Here is a 24,368-nt window from a genome sequence, read left to right on the forward strand (position 1 = left end):
TGAACATACAGGTCGAACATGGGAGACAGGCTAGTCCCTATCCCACTCCTACTGCAAGTCCATTCCATGTCCTTCATCTCTCATGCCTGCAATCTGGTTTCCGTACAAGTTGTAGACAGCTTTCGTCTCAATGTATTTTATGAGTGATAGCTTTAGTATTTCAATGAGTATAGTCCCTTTAATTTTGTCAACAGTTTTTCTAAATCTACAAATGTAACAAATGGTCATCTTTCTCCAAACCATCTTTCCAGATACATCATACGGTCAGTATTGCCTCTCCTGCACCTACATTTCTCCTGATGCACCTCCATTTCAACTGATCTCCCCGGGATCGGCTTCTATCAGTCGTCCCAATCTATACTCCATATGGCAACTTATTAAATTTTAGTGAAATACGACAGGCGTATTTCAAATACTTGGAGAAATACATGATACACACTGTGCTGTCTTACAAAACATCTGTTCAATACTGGTTTCGATCATGGTCCACGATCAAAACAGGTACTGAATAAATAGACAGCACAGTGTGTACCATGCATTTCTCCAAGTGCATCGCTGCTGTTGACAGTTGCCTGAAAAAAATAAATGGACACACAAATGAAGAATCAATGTGAGTATATGTTGTTTTACTAATTGCATTTTAGGTGGAAGAGTGCCAGAGCTGTAACCGGTCCCCTGTGTTATTCAATGGCGTAAATATTGAACAAGCGGTAAAATAAAGCAAGGAGAAATTTGGCAAAAACAAGTTAATGTTCAGGGAGAAGTAACGACACTTTAAGGTTATTTGATGGCATTGTGCTTGTGGCAAAGACGGGACAGGACTTGGAAGAACATTTGCTTGGAATTGATTATGTCTTGAGAATATGTTGCTATTGCTGCTATAGTCTTCAGTTGCGGCTGTCCAGAACTGCATCCTACATCAATTTGAACCTTCTTACTTTTATAATGTGATGCCGTCCCAGGACTGTTTAGCCGCTGCAGTTTATTCCATTACTAAGTTGACAGTGTTTCAAGAATTGTCTTACCAACTTATCCTTTCATTTACTCAAGTTTTGCCAAAAATTAATTTTTCCCCACTCATTAGTTGTCCGATCCACCTATATAATCCTCAACACTCACTCATAGCACCACATCTCAGAAGCTGCTATTCTGTTGTTGTCTGACCTCTTTATATTACAGTATGAATAATTAAAAAATTAAAACAAGTTGACGTAATGTAGATGAAATAAATCAGACGATGCTGATTAGGAAAGTAGACATTAACAGTCGTTATTTGCGCGAATAAAATAAATGTAGATGGGTGACGTGGAGAGGATATAAAATGCAGACAAAGTATCAAGAAAACAGCGTTTCTGGGAAAGAGAAATATGAGAGATCTAACAAAAAAATGGCTCTGAGCACTATGGGACTCAACATCTATGGTCATCAGTACCCTAGAACTTAGAACTACTTAAATCTAACTAACCTAAGGATATCACACAACACCCAGTCATCACAGGAGATCTAACATGTATTTCAGACTTAGGGTGTAGTTTCAGATACCATGGATGAGAAACAGTATAGATCTGAGGAGAATAGATCTCTTGAAATGTGTTGCTACAGAAGAATATGAAGTTAGGTGGGTAGATCAAGTAAATAATGAAGAGATACTGAATCGATTTATGCAAAAAAAATTTTTTTTTGGTGCAACTTGACGAAAAGGATAGTTCTGTTGGGAGAACACATCCTGATACTTCATGGAAAGCTCATCTCAGTAACTGAGTAAAGTGTGGAGTGCAGGAATTGTAGAGGGAAATCAAGAGTCGTGTACAGTAAGTTCAAGCGGATGTAGGCTGCAGCAGTAATCTAGGGAAGAAGAGACCAGCACAGGAAATACGAGTGTGGTGAGGTTCATCACACTCCGGACGGGAGACCACAAGAAGGACTACGGTGTTTTACTGGATGCTCGAGGAAGCTTACGCACCAGGACGAGCTTCTCGGGGCTGAAGCACTTCTCTATTCTCATCTGCAAGCCGTCCTCGTAGTCCTGGACGTGGCAGTGCGTCGTAGGGCCCAGTGCCGTGATGACGCTGCGGATCTTGACACCGTTGTACGCCACCTGGTCGAAGGGCTCGCCCAGCCGGTACGAGAAGGACTCCTTCCAGTCGCCCGTCTGCGAGGTCTGCGTGAAGCGGTCGCCCTCCACCGTCAGCATGAACGTCGAGTCCAGCGTCACCGCGTTCCGGATCACCTCCAGGTTGTGGATGCCTGCAACAGCCGGACCACTCAAACTCACAACCACAGCAGACTGTCAGATTACACGGCGTAGCGCAGGTACTAGGTAGGCGGAATACGTAAAACTGACTTGGAAAGTGTTTCATGCGCCCTACCCTAGGGAACCCCTCTTACATCATTAGTGTCACAGGCAAGTTGCCTGCCTTAAGATGCCAGTTGAGGGCCAGATAGATAAAGTAACGTAACATATTAAGTACTCGGTGGAAATGATGGAAAGTGCAAGAGTATGTAGCCAGAAATCTCCCAGTCCTACACAAACAGTTGGACATCACATGATGTGTGATTAGCGTGAGTATAGCGCCATATGGACCAGGTCCCACAATACGAGGTGACTGCATGAACGGAAAAGATAGTATGTGTCAATCAGCGAACTGTTACGGAGCATTGTCGTGATGTTTTTCATTATAAAATGGCGCATAGACAACATTTGTATGAAACTCCCGGATCGAGACTCAAACACGGGTACTTTGCCTTTCGCGGGCAAGTGCTCTACCAACTGAGCTACCCAAGCACGACTCACGCCCCGTCCTCACAGCTTTAATTCCGCCAGTACTTCGTCTCCCACCTTCCAAACGTCACAGAAGCTCTCCTGCGAACCTAGCACAACTAGCACTCCTGGAAGAAAGGTTACTGCGGAGACACGGCTTAGCTACAACCTGGGGGATGTTTCTAGAATGAAATTTTCACTCTACAGCGGAGTGAGCGTTGATATGAAACTTCCTGGCAGATTAAAACTGTGTGCCGGACCGAGACTTGAACTCGGGACCTAGGGCGTGAGTTGTGCTTGGGTAGCTCAGTTGGTAAAGCACTTGCCCGCGAAAGGCAAAGGTCCCGAGTTCGAGTCTCGTTCCGGATACAGTTTTAATCTGCCAGTAAGTTTCATGTCAGCGGATACTCCGCTGTAGAGTGAAAATGTCACTCTAGAAACATTTCTGTGATTTGTTACAGGGAAGAAGAACGAAATGGGACGGTTGCAAGTCAGGTGTTTGTTGTTGCTCACAGCATTGTTTCACGTGCGTGAGGTGAGGGGGAGGGGGGTGACATCCGAACCACAGACATTGCTGCCGGAAGGAGAGGAAGTGGTCGGCCACAGTCATCTACACCAGCATATGGCCGCTACTTGTTGCAACAGGCAAGAAGACACCGACTTCCAACAGTGGGAGCAATTGGAACCATTTTAACATAACTGCAAGGCACACAGTCTCACGCTGTGCACGGTTGCGACTCGCACATCGGAGACACCGTCTGCCATAGTACTAAGAGCATAGGTGCTGCACCGACGAGGAGTGCGGTGGGGTGCTCTTCGCGTGTGAGAGCGTACTCAGTCTGAATGGTATTTCTGAAAGTACCTTCATATTTCGAGATATGGGAAGAAATAATTCATCCAGGAACATTGTCGAGCTTCACAAGGACATACTGACTTCCAAATCTTTGAACATGATAATTCACCTGTCAACGTTATTGTGACACACCACTCCTTCCCAAAGTGCGCCTTTTTAGGGCTAAATTCAGTACTGACCTCATTTTTGTGGATGACATTGCGTTACGATCGAATAGTGCAGATGGAGGAATTCTTCGAACGAGAGGATATTCGGCGAATGGCCTGGCATTCGAGTTCCCCCAACTTAAATGTCATGTGTGATAAAGTGAGGGGAAGTCTTACAGCACTCTCACATGCAACAAAGATCATCCATCAGTTGTCAATCCAGCATGGGAGCTCACTGCAAAACATGCACTGCTCTTCGTGGTGAGCACACACCCTCTCAAGAACCGTGTCCCACCGTTTGTAACGCCTATGGGATGATCATAAATCGCGGCGACTTCACTTTGATTACAGTCTATGAAAAGAGTATCACTTCTGTTCCTTTCATTACTTGTTTCTTTCATTTGCCTTCTCTACTGCACTCTCACAGTTCCTCTTCCACTAGCTGCGCTTTACCGAAAGTTTCCTCTCCTCAGCGCTGCCGTTGTATCGCTGGCAAGAGACGGCTACAAGGTGCTAACAGCCGCGACAGTCAAGAATTACAGACAAAACGATAGCAATGGCATGGATAAGAGTCAAAAATTTAAGATCTCAAATTGCAATTAACATTGAGACAAAAGGAAATTAAGTTGTTTTAACTATTTTGGAAACCAAACTAGTTATGTACAACATTAGGGGGTAGATAAAAAGCTATCAAATTTGCTCTGTAAGTTTCATAATGTAAGCTGAACTTTACAAAATAAGATAAGGATGAATTAATCTTACATTTTATAAAACTATGGCAGTTCCTGTACTATACTGCAGTTAAATATGGTCACTTGCGCAACGACATAGAAGTAAGATTCAAGCCAATGACTTTATATTCCTAGGAACTGGGGAATAATGTGCAATAACATAAAATAAAAAAATAGAGGTCTTAGGAATCAAGTAAAGCTTGAACCAATAACTGGTATAATGAATGAACAAAGGTAAATTGAAGGTCAGTATAGAAGGACCAGAGTGGTCTTCGTTACAACATGCCATGACCTATGTACCATATGGAATAAAATGTCTTGGAAGACCCACGATGACTGACAAGATGTTAAGCCTACTTTTCCGAAATGAACATGATACTGATGATTCTCGATCTAGAAAAACATTTCGCAACTGAAACTGGTCGAAGGTGTATGAAATCCTTCTGAAAGTGCGTGTACGCTGTAGGGAAAAGAGAAGGTAAAGAATATTTCGCATGTGTGTTCCCATATTCTTATGGGAATTCCATTTTCATTCTCTGTTTCCTGCATATAGATGTCTGTATGAGACTCGGCCCGCTATAGAACTTCGTCTCTTTTCAGCCGAATATCAGGCGAACTAGTGTGGGGCCGTAGTCTCCAGGTGGAAATAAACTGAAGGGAATTAGCAGTTCCTTCATTCGCACCACAAACAGAAGTTGAAAAAGTTTTTAGGTTGCTATTTGTATAACTTAGTCTATTAGATTTTTAGAATACTCATTGTTTAACAACTTATTTTTAAACAATTTATCAATTTAAAGAGTGAATTATCTTGTTCCATTAGTATCGTTTGTTTACATTTGATGCTATCTAAATTCTTTACTATAGTCCACAACGTCGCTCCTCGGCATGAACTGGGAGACTGAATTTGTAATAAGAATTACATACCCAATTTACCACATTAGGCGTCCAATTACGAAAAGTGCTTTCTCAAAAGATGGTTAACTAATATAACAAAACCCTCCTCCAAATTTTGTGTTTCGAAGAGGCTGACCGTTGATTCTTAGATTTTATCATGTTACTGCCCCAAAACAACATTGATACCTATTTCAGCCTCTTCGAGATTGAATTTTATTTAATTATTAAATGACAATAATAATAATAATAATAATAATAATAATAATAATAATAATAATAATAAGAATAGGCCTCCGGTATGTTCTGCCAGTCGTAAAAGGCGACGAAAAGAACAAACCACTAATAGGGCTAACCCCGCTTTTAGTGTGATTAGTTGGTTCAGGACAGAACTAAAGAAGCCTCGGACAAGCGCCGTCATGGTCGGGGACGACGCTTGAACCCTATGCCCGCCCACAATGGTAACGACACTGCTAGCCAACTGGAAAATGATTTAAATCCAAATAGAGGTGTTTTGCAGGATATGCTTCCTGCAACCACCCTAGAAGGAAAACAAAGACAGAGGATGAGATGGTCAGATGAAGTTAATCGACACCTCATGTTCTGTTATTACCAAGCAACAAACCTAGGAACCAACACAACTGGATACAGATCACAAGTATACACAACATTTATTACCAGATACCCAGAATTAAAATTTTTAACAGAACAACGACTAGCTGATCAGATCCGTGTAATAATCAAAAATAACAGGATACCCCAGTCAGAATTAGAAAACATCAAACAAGAAGTACAACAAATACTGGAACAAAATAATGTGCAATCAGAAGAAGAAGAAAATACAGTAATGGACTCAAACATCCCAGAGCAAACAAACAAAGAACAACACGCACCAATTAAACAATCAGAGGAAAACGAAATCTTAAGACAGCCACCAGAACAAGCACAAATAGAACACGAAGTGACACAGATGCTAGATATAGAAGAAAAATTTCAGCTAACATATATAGAATACAAAGACACAAATACAGACATTAGACCATTCTTGCATAGACCACCAAATAACCCACAAGTCGAAACAACAATAAAAACTATCAACACAATCATACACAACAAAATAAATGAAAACACAACTATGGAAGAGTTACAACTACTGGTTTATATAGGAGCACTCACTACACTAAATATACACACTAGACAGAGATCAGAACCAACCAACACACAGAAGAAACCCACAAAACCAGCATGGCAACACAGGCTACAGATCAGAATAGAAAAACTGAGAAAAGACATCGGACAGCTAACACAATTTATAAGAAATGAAATCTCGGAAAAAAAACGAAAAAGGTTAGGTAAAATCTCACAACAAGAAGCGACAGAGCAATTAGACGAAAAGAAGCAGAAATTACAAGCATTAGCCAAACGACTCAGAAGATACAAAAAAAGTGAAAATAGAAGGAAACAAAACCAAACATTCAACACAAACCAAAAGAAATTTTACCAGACAATAGATAACACACACATTAAAATAAACAATCCACCAAACATAACAGACATGGAACACTTCTGGAGCAACATATGGTCAAACCTGGTACAACATAACAGGCATGCACGGTGGATACAAGCAGAAACAGACACATACAAGATGATACCACAAATGCCTGAAGTGATAATTTTGCAACATGAAGTCACCCAAGCAATTAATTCTACTCACAATTGGAAAGCCCCTGGAAATGATAAAATAGCAAATTTCTGGTTAAAGAAGTTCACCTCAACACATTCACATCTAACTAAATTATCTAACAGTTACATTGCAGACCCATACACATTCCCTGACACACTTACACATGGAATAACTTATCTGAAACCTAAAGATCAAGCAGACACAGCGAACCCAGCTAAATATCGCCCCATAACATGCCTATCAACAATATACAAAATATTAACTTCAATCATTAAACAGAAATTAATTACACATACAACACAGAACAAAATTATAAATGAAGAGCAAAAAGGCTGTTGCAAAGGAGCACGAGGATGTAAAGAGCAACTGATAATAGATGCAGAGGTGACATATCAAGCTAAAACTAAACAAAGGTCGCTACACTACGCATACATTGATTACCAAAAAGCTTTTGATAGTGTACCCCACTCATGGTTACTACAAATATTGGAAATATACAAAATAGATCCTAAATTGATACAGTTCCTAAACATAGTAATGAAAAATTGGAAAACCACACTTAATATCCAAACAAATTCAAATAATATCACATCACAGCCAATACAGATTAAGTGTGGAATATACCAAGGAGACTCATTAAGTCCTTTCTGGTTCTGCCTTGCTCTGAACCCACTATCCAACATGCTAAATAATACAAATTATGGATACAATATTACTGGAACATACCCACACAAAATCACACATTTGCTATACATGGATGATCTAAAACTACTGGCAGCAACAAATCAACAACTCAACCAATTACTAAAGATAACAGAAGTATTCAGCAATGATATAAGTATGGCTTTTGGAACAGACAAATGTAAGAAAAATAGCATAGTCAAGGGAAAACACACTAAACAAGAAGATTACATATTGGATAACCACAGCGACTGCATAGAAGCGATGGAAAAAACGGATGCCTATAAATATCTAGGATACAGACAAAAAATAGGAATAGATAATACAAATATTAAAGAAGAACTAAAAGAAAAATATAGACAAAGACTAACAAAAATACTGAAAACAGAATTGACAGCAAGAAACAAGACAAAAGCTATAAATCCTTATGCCATACCAATATTGACCTACTCATTTGGAGTAGTGAAATGGAGTAACACAGACCTAGAAGCACTCAATACACTTACACGATCACAATGCCACAAATATAGAATACATCACATACATTCAGCAACAGAAAGATTCACATTAAGCAGAAAGGAAGGAGGAAGGGGATTTATCGATATAAAAAACCTACATTATGGACAGGTAGACAATTTAAGAAAATTCTTTATAGAACGAGCAGAAACTAGCAAAATACACAAAGCAATCACTCATATAAATACATCGGCTACACCACTACAATTTCATAACCACCTCTACAACCCTTTAGACCACATAACATCAACAGATACGAAGAAAGTAAATTGGAAAAAGAAAACACTTCATGGCAAGCACCCGTATCATCTAACACAGCCACACATCGATCAAGACGCATCCAACACATGGCTAAGAAAAGGCAATATATACAGTGAGACAGAAGGATTCATGATTGCAATACAGGATCAAACAATAAACACCAGGTATTACAGCAAGCATATTATTAAAGATCCCAATACCACAACAGATAAATGCAGACTTTGTAAACAACAAATAGAAACAGTAGATCACATCACAAGCGGATGTACGATACTAGCAAATACAGAATACCCCAGAAGACATGACAATGTCGCAAAAATAATACATCAACAGCTTGCCTTACAACATAAACTTTTAAAACAACAAGTTCCTACATACAAGTATGCACCACAAAATGTACTGGAGAATGATGAATACAAATTATACTGGAACAGAACCATTATAACAGATAAAACAACGCCACATAACAAACCTGACATCATACTCACCAATAAAAAGAAGAAATTAACACAACTAATCGAAATATCCATACCCAATACAACAAATATACAAAAGAAAACAGGAGAAAAAATTGAAAAATACATCCAACTGGCTGAGGAAGTCAAAGACATGTGGCATCAGGATAAAGTTGACATCATACCAATTATAGTATCAACTACAGGAGTCATACCACACAATATCCACCAGTACATCAATGCAATACAGCTACATCCAAACATATATATATGCAACTACAGAAATCCGTTATTATTGATACATGTTCAATTACCCGAAAGTTCCTAAATGCAATATAACACATACCGTACAGTTAATAGGAAGTGACGCTTGATCAAGGTCCGCGTCACTTTCCATTCTCAACCAGACTTAACGTCTGAGAAAGTAAAGAAATAATAATAATAATCTATACTACTACACATAGTCAAATCGTTCTTTAATATTGCTAGCAAAACCCTTGAAAAGTTATTGACCGATTTTCTAAATGTATTTGGTATATAAATACATATACATTGCATAAAGGGGAAAGGTTGTTATCAAAATTCTCGAAAAGTTCTTGACTGATATACTTCAAATTTTTACATGATACTCCAGTGAACGTTCATACATACATATGCTACACATTTTTTCGAAACTATTAAACGTTGTTACTTCAAATACCGAAACCTTCTTGCCTTATTTAGTTCAGATTTTTACACAAGCATCATTGCGAATGACGCGATACGTAACATAGATTATTTATCAAACAGTCGCCACCCTATTCCACCCTATTCTATTACACAGGAATTATTCTTGATGAGGAGCAACAAAAGGTGATGTATGGAATCACAGTAAAAGTTGTGGAAGTTGAATTTAGTTATCACACAATGCTCAAATAATAAATGGAGTCCAATACTATCATTTTAGAATCTCGTGAAAGCATAGGACACTGTTCTCTTCACTGAGCAAACACAGTTTCCATAGTCACTGACACTTACACGTTATAAGTTGCTTGGTTTGATCATTTTCTCTCCATTATATCAGATGGTATCGTATATAGGAGTTTTTCTGAATTTAAAAAGAGTGGTTCAAATGGTTCAAATGGCTCTGAGCACTATGGGACTTAACATCTGTGGTCATCAGTCCCCTAGAACTACTTAAACCTAACTAACCTAAGGACATCACACACATTCATACCCGAGGCAGGATTCGAACCTGCGACTCTAGCGGTCACGCGGTTCCAGACTGAAGCTCCTAGAACCGCACGGCCACATCGGCCGGCTTAAAAAGAGTGTTTTAGCTAAGAAGGAAATGAATCGAAGGTCTGTTATTGGTATGGAATTCTTGCTCTGGTGTCCATGTATATTCACTTTTGTGAATATAGATCGTTTCAAATATAGATCGTTTCAAATGCTATAAAATGTAAACTGTCGACATAATAACGATTTAATGCCATGCAACTGTGTCTGTAATAGGCTTCGAACAGAACTGTAAGTTTTAAACGAAAAATCCGAAGTTGAAAAGCTAATTTTTGGCATGCTCCTATTAGTGTGTAGTGGAATTCCTCCTAATGGTTCCGGTCCTTTCGATGTATCCCGTTACTCATTTCTATACAAGATCTCATATCTTTAGTTTTCGTACCTATCCTACTGTTTACATCAACTTTGTGTCAGTTACCTGTGTTTTATAAATAGCCGAAAGTTTACTTTACGTATTTTATTGATATGGCCGTTTCGGCCAAAATAGGCTATCTTCAGTCACTGCCCGTAGTCAAAACAGAGTTCAATTCGGTTTTGACGACATACATCAGGTGTTGTTAGTGGGAAATATCACATTCTGAGTTCAACTAGATTTTGTCGACGCACAACAATTGATATTAATGACAAATTTCCCACCATACGTACTTTAGATCTGAAGATGGCCCAGTTAGGTTAGAACCAGAGTCGATAATGGGGAAAAACGCGATACTCCTCCACCACTAACTGAATTGTAGAGATGAAAATAGGGTCCGCAGCTCGTGGTCGTGCGGTAGCGTTCTCGCTTCCCACGCCCGGATTCCCGGGGTCGATTCCCGACGGGGTCGGGGATTTTCTCTGCCTCGTGATGACTGGGTGTTGTGTGCTGTCCTTAGGTTAGTTAGGTTCTAGGGGACTGATGACCATAACTGTTGTCCCATAGTGCTCAGAGCCATTTGAACCATTTTTAGATGAAAATTTCTTCCGAAGGAAAGATATGCTGAGTGGATCGTTGCTGTACTATTATACGCCAAGGACTCAGCTTCAGAGGTGGGTAAGGACAATAATGTAGAGTAATCCTGGTCTGTGTCTTGGCATTAGCACAACTATAACGAATGACAATATAAAAAAAGGAAACAGTAACAGATAGAGGTGAGATTAAAAACAGTATTGTGCCTCATTCTTTTCCATTCTCAGAACAACGAACAGTCGATGACTTTTGTAAAATGGGCATGTTTTGGCCACAAGAATAAGGATAGCACTATATGTGAATAGTCCACTACAGTTCGTTTGGTGTGCGTGTGTGTGTGTGTGTGTGTGTGTGTGTGTGTGTGTGTGTGTGTGTGTGTGCGAGTCAGATTCAGCAGTTCACAACAGGACGCACGTATCTGCCTCTGAGCACTCTTACAGTAACTGATAAGGGGATATCAAAGTCCCAGGAAGTGTATCAGCACTTTCAGATTGCGATACCGATATGATAAGGGTCTCATAGTCGACAAGTGACACGGCACAGTTTAAAGCCACGCCTTTACGTCACATTTCCGTAAATGATAGTGCAGTCTTGCTTACAATACGAAACTGTAATGCCTGTGTTGTCGAAAACTACGATGCAATGTTCCTTCGGACATCCATGCATGTCCAAAGGAACATTACTTTCGACTTCTTCGTAACACATGCACTGCAATTCCATATTTATCGGCCGATATCGGACCTGCTACTTAAAATGTCCCTCCTGTATGAGGGTAACATTAATGGGGTTTACGAGTACAGGTAATGAACGACGACGTAAGTACGTTTGGGTCTGACCGTAGTCGTGATCGGACAACAGCTCGTGTAAATCTACGAATCCGTGTTCGAATGCCGGTCTGGTGCAAATTTTCATTGTCGTTATTCCATCATATAGCTGGAGGTGCTTCATATTCGCAACTGCCAATACATTTCATGTCTTGCTCACAATAGTTTACTATAGTCTTGAGCAACAATATCACTTGACATGAGTTCCTTATTCTACGCTAATTGAGCTAATACAAACCTCTACACCGAGCGAGGTGGCGCAGTGGTTAGCACACTGGACTCGCATTCGGGAGGACGACGGTTCAATCCCGTCTCCGGCCATCCTGATTTAGGTTTTCCGTGATTTCCCTAAATCGTTTCAGGCAAATGCCGGGATGGTTCCTTTGAAAGGGCACGGCCGATTTCCTTCCCAATCCTTCCCTAACCCGAGCTTGCGCTCCGTCTCTAATGACCTCGTTGTCGACGGGACGTTAACCACTAACCACCACCACCACAAACCTCTACGCAGGTCATTATTTTCATCAAGGCAGCGGCAACAGGAACCGTTACGAAATTGTCACGAATGAAAAACAGCCCATAGTTGCACTAAATTATGTTTATTGTAAACAGTATAACAGAGGTAGTGGCGGAGGACGTACTGTGCCATATGTAATTTTACTCATGTTCTAAACAGGATTATGTCTGTTGAAGGTATTTTATTGGTCTTGATGCAGCCGCTGGGCTAAGACCTTTTTCATTTATTAGTGTGTATGACTTCTGAAGAAGGATACATTATTATAGCAGAAACCATGCTAAAGGTTTAAAATAAACATAATTTAGTGCAACTGTGGGCTGTTTTTCATTTGTGAATCTACGAAGGTCACCTTCCTCTGCAAACAGCGTCTTCGACCTGTAATCTAACCATCCAGGGTCCCTGATTCGATCCCCATTGCTGATTAAATTTTGAAAAGAAGAAAAAGTATCATAAGCAATGGCGACCCAGGAATTTCAGTATAGGTAGTTGTCAAAGAGCGGTCTCTATCCCTTGGGGTGGGAGACTGCCCCTAACTGCAGAAGGATTAGCAATGATCAACGGTATAAAGATGCAGAAACCAATAGAAATCTCTGCTTTAGGGACTCATGAACCGTATCCACAGGATATCTGTCCTGTAAATAAAACAGTGTCATCATGAGCTCTGCATTGATGAAAGATTCAGGATTATTATCCGATTCGGATCTCCTGGAATAAGAAAGCTAAGCAGTGGAAAAAGAAACGGTTATAGGAAGGACTGATGCAGCTTACGGAGACGTACAATGAAATTAAAAGGAAATGCGTCAACACTAAGAGTGCAAAGGGAATTTCACTATTAAATGCAGAAGAGAGAGTGGATAGTTGAAATGAGTACACTGAAAGCTTCTACACGTCGATAGGAACTGATGACGTGATAAAAGGAGATATGAGAATCGTTAGTGGAGCACAAGAGGAGCCATTGTTTGAGTCACAATTCAACAGAGCTTGCGGAGATCTACGACTATGACGGAATGCGCAGATAACATTCCTTCGGAATTTCTAAAATCATTGGGAGGAGCGGCATCCAAATGACTATTGAAGTAGCTTTGTGGAATCTATGAGTCCGGTGACTAATAGAATTTCAAAAATATGTTACACCGTGCACACAATCCCGAACATAGCAAGTGCAGGTAAGTACGAGAAATATCACACAATCATCTTAACATCTGAAGCATCCAAGTTGCAGACAAGAATTAGGTACAGAAGAACGAGAAAGAAAATGAGGGTATGGTCTGTTAGGTGACAGTCAATTTGTATGAAAAACGACAGAGGTACCAGAGAGCCACTTCGGGTATTGCCCATGATAATGAAAGAATTACTTAAGAACTGTCGAGACACATTCTTAGAATTTGCCAATCTACAAAAAACGTTAGACAATATAAGGTGGTGCAAGATTTTCGATATTCTCATGAAAATAGGTGTAACCTGTAGGGAAAGGCTAAGATGAAGGGTGAACAATAAGACTGGAAGACCAAGGACGAAGTACTCGGACTTGAAAGAGTATGAGACAGGGATGTAATGTTTCCCCTCCACTGCTCAGACTATAAATCGAAGAGACAATTAAGCAAACTTAAAAAACGAGTTTTGAAGTGAGCATAAAATTCAGCTTGAAAGAACATCGATGATAAGATTCGCTGGTAACATTACTATCTTCATTGAAAGGGAACAAGATAAGTCGGACATACTGAATGCAACGAACATTCCAATGAGCACACGCTGTGGATTGACAGTGGAGTAGGAACAATGACATTAACGTCCAAGTTGGTGACCACTAAGTAAACGAAATTACGAAACTATGCTCCCTACTGAGCAAAAGATACGTAATGAACGAAACATGGAGAACATTAGATAACACAGTGGCAAAGGAAAAGAGGAAATTTCTGGCCCAAAGAAGTGTACTAGTATCTAAAATTGTCGTTAATTTGAGGAAGAAATATATTACAATGTATATCTGGAGCCCAGGATTGTATGGGGAGAATTATGGATTAGGTGAAGAGGTGAACCGAAACGTTTATGGTGTAGTACTATAGAACAATGCTAAAATTCTGTCGACTGATAAAATAAGAAATGCGAATATTCTCCACGGTTTCGCAGAGGAGAGGACCGTATAGAAAACACTGGCAGAAAGAAGGGTTACATTGCTACGACATGTATAAAGACCTCGGGGAATAAATGCCATGGTACTAGAGGAAGATGTAGATGGTAAAATACTTAAGTATAGTTGGACTACATCCAACAGGTAACTGAAGTTGTAGAGTGAAAGTGCTGCTCTGACACGAAGAGGTGGGTACAAAAGAGGAAGTAGTGGTGGGTTCCAATAAATCAGTCAGACAACTGATGGACCAAGTTCTTTACCTTGGGTGGAAATCTTGTCTGATAATATTCGGTGATTACACAGGAGTAATAGCAAGAAGTGAATAAGAATACACTGAGGTTACGGAAGTCGTGGGACACATCATTATATGGTGTCAGATCTCCTTTTGTCTGGCGTAGTGAATCAACTCAACAAGTCGTTGCAAGACCCCTGCTGAAATTATTAGCAACGCTGCCTCTGAAACCGTCCATGATGGCGAAAGTATTGCTACCGCAGGAGTTTGTGAACGAACTGACCTCTCGATTAGGCTCCCTAACTGACCTAGAGGGGATCAGATCAATAGCTCGAACTGCCCACAATGTTCTTCAAACCTATCACGAACAATTGTGGCCCGGTGACATGGCTCATTGTCACCCATAAATATTCCACTGACGTTCTGGACCACGAAGTCCATGAATGGCTGAAAATGGCCTCCTAGTAGTCATGCGTCCAGACTACACAGTCCATCTCATGTTAACACAGCTCTCACGGTTATGGAGCCACCACTAACCTGCACAGTATCTTATTGACAACTTGGGTCGATGGGTTTATGCGCTCTTTGCCACACGCTAAACCAACATCAGCTCTTACCAACTGCAATCGAGAGTCAGCTGACCAGACCACTGTTTTCCGGTCGTCTAGGGTTCCAACCCATATGGTCACGATGGATGTCGCACTGTTAGCAAAGGCACTCGCGTCTGTCCTCTGCTGACGCTATATTTCACCACTCTATTCTAACATCTACGTTCGTCGTCCGTTCAACACTGATTTTTGGGTTGTTTCAAGCAGTGTTGCTTGTCTGTTAGCACTGACAATTCTGTGCAAACGCCGCTGCTCTCGGTCAAGTGAAGGCTATCGACCGCTGCGCTGTCGGTGATAAGACGTAATGCCTGAAATTTGGTACTCTCGGCATACTCTTGACACTTTGGATTTCGGAATATTGAATTCCCTCTCATTTCTGAAATGGAATGTCCCATACATCTAGCTCTAACCACCATTCCGCTTTCAAAGTCTGTTAATTCCCGTCGTGCGCCATTAATGACGTCATAAATCACGTGTACAAACGACAGCACTGCCAATGGACTGCGCTTTTATATGTTGTGTACGCGATACTACTGTCTTCTGTATATGTGCATATCGCCATCTCGTGACTTTTTTCGCCTCAGTGTAGATTGGCTGTTAAAAGAAATTGAACGGGGGCCAGCTGACTGATGTCGTATGTATAAAAACACTGAGAAAACAGACAGTGATTTGTTATGTACTTGAACACTCTACACGGCTAACTGCTACTCTCAAAGAAGAGAGAGACGAAATTGTGTTAGCCTGGCAGAGGATTAGATAAAGAAGGAAGGTGCAAGAATGTAGAGATTTCAGACAGCAGGAGAGCTTTTCGTTTAGAATGAAACAGCTATCAACGTCCCAAAATACAAGCTTTGAGACCATATAAATATTCATAGATTGTTGTATTTTGAATACAATAAGGATGCGAAAGATAAACTATGGGAAAGGCAGACAAGACGCGATTGTAAGTTATTAAAATACGGTGTTACAGTAAACTGCTGACGACCAGTTAAAATGGTGAAGTGTAGAATCAAGAATTGCTGCAACAAGTCAACGAGCCATAATATGCAATGAAGGGCAGACAGAATGGTTAGGCAGAGATAAACATAAAAGTTGTTGCTGGAAGCTTTAACTGAAAGGATGATGTGAGTCAAGAATCGTAGGAGTAGACCTAAATATAAGTATATTAAGTGTATGAAGCAAATAATAATTGCCTTTTGATGCAGAAGTGATGCTGAAATGAAGATGATAGCTGGAGAGAGACAGGACTGGTAAACTACATCATATCAGCCTTATGTTTCATTACCGGAACATTAACAGCTATTTTGTGAGTGTTAAAAAATTGAAGCGCTTATCTCGAAACGCTACTACTCTGTAAGGAATAGAAGTTTTCATGTAACAGAAATTTTAATTGTCTACTTAATGTTCGTTCCAAAAAGCTATTTTTGGGGCAAGAATTTATGATCTAAATACGAACATAAAGGACAGAGAATCCTGAGTCTTTGTAAGTAGATTCACGAGTTAAGTCACTTTACAGCGCAATCAATAAATTTTCTATATACTGTCGTTTTCTATATAGTGTCTGTTTATTGTAAAAAAAAAAGAAACAAATACTACTTACACCTCAAGTAGTGTTTAAATTTCCGTGCTTAGGAAAAAATATTTACATTGGGCTGAAAATATCGAAGTAAATACTATTATTTAATACATCTTTGGAAAAAAATCACTTTTTGTCGTTGCGATAATAACTGGCTTTGTGCAATTTTGTCATATGATGATATGGTTGGAGAAAGTGGCTGTTATTTGAAGACAAATATTGATGGTGTTGGGACAGCAACTGGCATTTTAATTGTAAGTTACACTTCATAGTTTCTTAGGCACAAACTCAGAATTTTTTTGGCTTTTTTGTTTACCGGCTACTATATGTCATCATCAGCACAAGTGATGGCTAAATGGAGCCACTACCTGTTAAAAACATAAAGCACGTTCTGAGATTGTGTCCAAAGAAGTGTTAAATGTGCTGTTTCCAGAAACGTTTATGACTCTGGAGGATGGAGGAATATCGTGGATGTTTATCCCCCGCCCTCCTCAGAAATACAACACACAAACACTGAAACACAGCAAAAAGTGATTACAGTGTGAGAAAAGGAGTGTTTACGACCCCAGAAACGAGTGATACATCGTCAGTGAGGGGAAAAAATCGTAGGTTGCAGCGAGTAAATACTTGATAATGAGATAGAACTTACAGGAACGATCACCTTCAGTTATCAGCTGGGGGACGGTGTCTGATGTATCACGCTGTCAGCTAGATAATCCTCAGACATTCTGTCGGATGACACGTTGAGCCTCATTCAATATTCCACCAGAAAGCTTAACAGCTGGGCAACCATTCAAATGTTTCATCTTCCCTGGTTTGGGTGTGAGCGGGAGATTTCGCTTCTAATATACAAGGAGTGCCTGCTTCACGTAAGTGTGTGCACGTAAGTGCGTGCACTAAATCGTGCAGTCATTGTCCTATTATTCACCACATCATTGAGAGAAACGTGGTGGGATGCCGTGTCTTGCAAGAATGTTGTATGCTCTCAAAAACCAGCACCTTTTTTTGTCCCTTTCTGGATAAACATGTCCAAGACGTTCCTTCACGTATGACAGTTTTGGGCCTTCCATATCTTAGAATGTGGTATGTGTTCCTTGATCTTGTCTGTTCTTTTTGGTTCATGTCTACTTGGTTCATGATGGCGAGTGAAGCAAAGAAGAAAATCTTTAATATGGCTTTAGTCACTTTGTCTGGGCACGGCCGTAGGGATGCGACGGTGGTTCTGGTCGGTCTATACGCAGTGGTGGGAAATTGTGTGAAGTTGCATGGCTGTTAATAGTCCTAATTTTTATCTCCCAGCCTAAATACAAGTCAGGCTCCAACTCAAAAAAACAATATCGATATCGACACAGCACAGTCACCCAACCGTACAACTGTGAGAGTCAAGTCGGCGCTTTCGGGACGTGGAGGTGCGTTAGCCTCTGTGAGAGTGGAATGCCAGCCATACTGGATGGGCCTTTAGGTGGTTTTACACATCCCACTAGATGACTATTGCTCTTGTACCCACGTTCTGCCTGAGATACATGGCTGCACAAATATTTAGAAATCTTTCGCAAAGTTGCACATTGAATTTACTCTAGACATATACAAATGGAGTGCAATGATTCTCCCCCCCACCCCCCCCCCCCACCCCCTCCTACCATCCATGGGGAGTGAATAGGAGACTAATGACCTTAGTTGTTTACTCTCCTTAAACACAACCACCAACTGCAGCAGCAACAGCAAGAGATCACAACCGTTGACGTACACCACCGCCTGCGATAACAGGCGCACAGCGTCCACGGGGCTCATCAAAGGCACATCGGAACATCAGGCTGCTACTGACATCGCCTGAACTGAGTGTCGAAACCTGCCATTCCTCATGGACTCGGATGCGTATCCGATTACTATTTCTAAGATCGTTGCTATTGTCATGACCAACTGTCATTGGACACTTTGACAGTCTGCTTAAATTGTCTTGCTCTATTTTTGGGCCCTGGTGGCGCAGGCAATGTACAACACTTGTAAGTTTTCGTCAGTGTCAGCGTCGAATAACTCAGTAATTTGTAACATACCCTTTTATTTATCCGCTCGTTCGGGATCTGAATAGCAGCCCAAAATTAGATAATTAATTCATGTGACCGTGTACCTAATGGGCTGGCAATCGGATTGGACTGCTCAGGGGATGTTACATTCCGTATTGTCCTTCGCAAATACTGTAATAAGTACTGTTTGGTGGTAAGAAGGACACAACACAGTTTCACAAACAAGATCTATATTCTTAGCAAAAGCACAAAATATGGAGACAGCCACTGCCTTCGTCAATACACTGTAAATGACGGCTAATCTCAGCACAGGTTTCTCTAGTTACTCTTAATCGTCACACGCAACATCCAATCACTGTAATCCAAGTAATGCCGGCGCGGTAGACGCGGAAGTTCAATAGCGGCACTTAATATCACTGAAATCACTCTGTAATTAAGCTTTCTCACTTTCCCGTATAATACTAACACAAAGGGGTTAAACCGCGGCGATGGCCACTCCCTTTGTCGATAATTTACATTAATTCAACTGCTGGCTTCTGCACAGCTCTGCCCGCCTCGCGGGAACCTACCACACCCTTACTTCAGCACATCTCAACTCTAACTAACTGCTCTCCGCCCAGTTCTTCCCGCCTCGCGGGAATCTACCCAAGCAGTACTCGGCACTCCGGTGAACCCCCTTTCGCGCTCGCAACCTGACACACACTAATCGATAGTTACCCTGTCAACCTGTGTGAGTGCAAACTTAATAGTAAGGGCCTGCGGACCCCTTACATCCCCGCCCTCAAAAACTTCTTTTGAACCGCAGGTGAAAAAGAATCGGCAAGGGATTTAAAAACATAGTTACATTGAACAAAACATGCAATACAAATAATTAATGAATTTACAATTTGTCAAAATAATCCTGGACTCCGGTAGTGGGCTGCCTCCACAACAATTTCTACAAAAGGTTATTACATCACATAAATGGCATTGTCCAAATTTACAATTTTTCATTTCAACCAGCAATAGTCCTCTCTAATCCAATATCAAAATGAAAACACACAACATATACACTCAAAAATTATTATCTAAATACAGAATATATGAACACTACACTACCATTTAGCTATTACAGTTTTTATATTCATTCTGAGATAGTCTTTGACATGAAATATGCAACTCTAACTGTAATACATCACAAAATCCAATGTAAATAAAAACTTCCCTCTTTCAAAAGTCCATTTTACAGCTAAATGTCCTAACCATGTCTTAGCAGGTTTACTCGGGTCTTTTTAGCCCTCACTCTTGGCCGGACCTCACCTGGAGTGTCCTTCGGTTTTTCGATTCCTCCGCCTCTTCCTCGGAAATCAGACGAATGATTAATATGAATCCTTGGGTCATTATATCCTTCTCTGTTTCGATCATTAGCTTGCTTGTATTTCTGTGATCTAATAGACTCCAATTGGTCCAGTATCTTCATTAAGGCCTCTCTACCTTTAATTAGGCTCCTGGATACGGTTCCTTGCCTTTTCTGATTCAATCTTCTTTTTATCGCAGATACCATGACGTTATCACTCAGGGGTTGTTCCAAGGTCTCGTTCAATTCCCACAAGTGTTCGGCAAACTCTCTCAACGTTCCCCTCCATGTACTAAGTGATTTGCGATGGAGTAGGTCTTCAATTGCTGCACATTGATCACTTGTGGACCAGTATTTCTTCAAGAATTCCTCTTCAAACTGGTCATAACTAGTAGTTCCTTCCTTCTTCCGGACCCCCCAAGTGAATGCCTCACCTTCCATTCTATCTATTGCAAATTGAATCTTGTCTGAGTCCTTAAGATGTGCTGGGAAAACTCCTTTTAGCCATTTCATAAATATCATTGGGTGCAACCCTCCTTTCGGTCTAAATTTCTGCCCTGTATTACTTTGGATGCACCGATTATCCCTGCTCATTAGTGTAACGACCTTACCTTCCCCAACGGCTAAGGCGGCATTGCTAATTCGTCTATCAATTTCTTCTGTTTTGCTTTCCAATTGCTGCACTCCCTGGTGTAACTGCTTGACCTCCATTTCAACCCTCTTGTTATCCTCTTCTCGTTGCACGGCTATAGCATTTCTCAGATTGACAGCTAGTTGGTTTTACCTATCTCCTATCCCCTTAACCGCCTCGTTGCATTGTTTTTGCATCTGCATCACCTCGGCGATTCGATGATTGCAATTTGTTTCCACTTCGTTGATTCTTTCTCCCAACTCGACTTTCGTTTCTTCAATATCGTCTTCTATCTTTTTTGTTAATTTTCCTTCCACCTTCTCCACATCTCCCTGGACTTGGTCTATACTCTTCTGCAGCTTATTCTCTCTCTCGTTGATATCCATCTTCCACTGTTCTTGTAGCTCCTGTATTTCCTTTTTCAGATTACATTCCATCTTCATCTGTGATGTTTTGATCTCTTGTGCTATAGTCTCTTGCAAATCTTCCTTTAATGATTTGCGAAATATTTCTTCCCTTTCTCTTGTTTCTTGTGAATTCTTTTCTAACGATGCGTTAGTTTCTTGTAAACGCTTTTCTAACGATTCTCTTGTTTCTTGTGAACTCTTCTTTATCAAGTCTACCAACATTGACCACCTATCAGCGTCCTCTGAAACTGGCCTGGCTCTCGTCGCTTGTCCCGGTGTTTCAGGGTAGTTAGTTGAATGTGCTGATGGGCTTCCTAATGACAGTCCACAATCACTGATTCCTGAATCATCTCTGTCTTCCTGTCCTATCCCTTTCCTTTCAACTACTGCCTCACAGACCTGCTTATCTTCAGAAGACATTTTTGGTTTATATTTAATGCCCAGGCAAGTATTACAAAAAAATAACCTCCAATAACCCAAAACACTCCTAATTATCATGAAACTAATCAAACAGTACCTGCAATTCTTTCAGTTAACTCCCAAAATGATACTACATACATGAGTACCGAACATCACAACTCTCAAAAACCTAATAACTTCCAATAACAATTTCCACATATACAATTTATGTAAAAATGTTTCAAACAAGATAATCATAACACTCACAAAATCTATAAATGCAAATTCATCAAAACAATTATCATTTATCCAGTGCAGTGTGCATAAATAAGCATGCTAGACTTCCGAGTATGTTTCGCAACTTTTCTGAATTTACTGCCATTGAGCACTTTTCCTAATGTAAATACCAGTTAAAAACTGTTTATTTATCGCAAATACTGCACACTGCAATTTACTGTTATGTTAACCCGTCGTCTTCACTCACCAACCGACGTTACCGTGAGTCGCGATGTTTTGACGTTTGAGATGGGCGTGGCTGTGCCGCCGCTGGAGCTCGCGTGAAGTTGAAGATCAGCTGCAAGGCGACGTAGTTCCCCGTCGGCCGCTCCGTGGCGCTGTAGTCGGCGTAGTTCGTAGTTCGGCCGCTAGATGCCGGAACTGCGCTCGTTGTCTCGAAGTTGCGTCGCTCCGTGGCGCTGTAGGCGGGCGTAGTTTGTAGTTCGGCCGCTAGATGTCGGGACTGCGCTCGGTATCTCGGAGTCGCGTCGCTCGCCATGGTGTCGTCTGAAATCACCTCGCAGACCGAAGCTCTTTGGTGCAACTGCTACGTGGCTCTGCGTGACGTCACTCACTAATTGCGTCGCCACAATACCTTGTCGTCAGCATAACAGTTTTCGGGTCCACACTAAACCGTCCGATTTTCACCGTTCAAAAAATAATTTCCGTCAACATGTTATCACTAAACACCTTTCTAACAACTTTTGTGACGAAATCTTGGCTCGTCTCACTATTTTACTGTTCACACGTGTCTCCCTTTAGTGTCCACTTTTCACAGTTTTTCGCGCGGATTTTCGCATTTGCACTTTACAACACAGTTTATTGATGCTATTGTTCTATTTAATATAGCAAGAAAAACAGTTTAGTCACAATCGTAAGATATTATTACTTCGTATTGTTCAAAAAATGCACTGTTCCTTGTCGCGATTTTAACGTTCATGCACTGTCCCGATTCCACATCGAAAAATTAGTACGACTCGTCCGAAAATTGCACTTGTCCTTTCACGGTAAGCCAAGGGTGTAACATACCCTTTATTTATCCGCTCGTTCGGGATCTGAATAGCAGCCCAAAATTAGATAATTGATTAATGTGACCGTGTACCTAATGGGCTGGCAATCGGATTGGACTGCTCAGGGGATGTTACATTCCGTATTGTCCTTCGCAAATACTGTAATAAGTACTGTTTGTTGGTAAGAAGGACACAACACAGTTTCACAAACAAGATCTATATTCTTAGCAAAAGCACAAAATAAGGAGACAGCCACTGCCTTCGTCAATACACTGTTAATGACGGCTAATCTCAGCACAGGTTTCTTTAGTTATTCTTAATCGTCACACGCAACATCCAATCACTGTAATCCAAGTAATGCCGACGCGGTAGACGCGGAAGTTCAATAGCGGCACTTAATATCACTGAAATCACTCTGTAATTAAACTTTCTCACTTTCCCGTATAATATTAACACAAAGGGGTTAAACCGCGGCGATGGCCACTCCCTTTGTCGATAATTTGCATTAATACAACTGCTGGCTTCTGCACAGCTCTGCCCGCCTCGCGGGAACCTACCACACCCTGACTTCAGCACATCTCAACTCTAACTCTCCGCACAACTTTTCCCGCCTCGCGGGAATCTACCCGAGCAGCACTCGGCACTCCGGTGAATCCCCTCTAGCTCTCGCGCCCTGTACACACTACTCGATAGTTGCCCTGTCGACCTGTGGTGCAAAATATTTTTGTTTTAATAAAAATCGACAGGGACCAAAACTGGATAGAGAAGTTTTCATTGGTCTGAAATGAGATGTCAAAGCCGAATAGTGCTTAATGAATGAATTTAATTGCCTTCGTGTGAGAAGAGTATATTCGGCACGTTCTTGAAACACAGTTTAGGTTATTTTTGAAGAAAGCGGCCGACTAAGCCGTATCATCAGGTAAAAAGACAGATGCGTTAAGACGTTTGGGAATTTCGAGGAGATAAAAATTTTCAATGAACGTAATACATAGCCACCTTTCGTAGGAGAATAAAATTTCTCATGCTGAAATCAGATTCGTTGACTTACAAAAACAGTGACGTACCCATAAGACATGGTCCGACACCATATAACATCACGCACATACACACTGTCGGCACATATGTAAGTAGTTAGAGTTGGAATTCTCTGTCACTGGTAGAATGGGATGACCACCAGAGTGCATTAGTGTTGTCCAT

At 40.9% G+C, this 24,368-nt stretch overlaps 1 protein-coding gene across 3 annotated transcripts in view; it reads right to left on the minus strand.

Moving 5' to 3' along the window:
• LOC126203471 (fatty acid-binding protein, muscle-like) overlaps window positions 1-24,368 on the minus strand; it is an 89,558-nt gene that overhangs the window by 13,307 nt on the left and 51,883 nt on the right. For all 3 annotated transcript variants that reach the window (XM_049937787.1, XM_049937788.1, XM_049937789.1), the window contains exon 2: window positions 1,964-2,247. In XM_049937787.1, coding sequence (XP_049793744.1) covers window positions 1,964-2,247 — 284 coding nt within the window. The remainder of the gene's footprint in view (window positions 1-1,963; window positions 2,248-24,368) is intronic.

Source organism: Schistocerca nitens, chromosome 9 (assembly GCF_023898315.1).
Source record: "Schistocerca nitens isolate TAMUIC-IGC-003100 chromosome 9, iqSchNite1.1, whole genome shotgun sequence".
NCBI lineage: Eukaryota > Metazoa > Arthropoda > Insecta > Orthoptera > Acrididae > Schistocerca > Schistocerca nitens.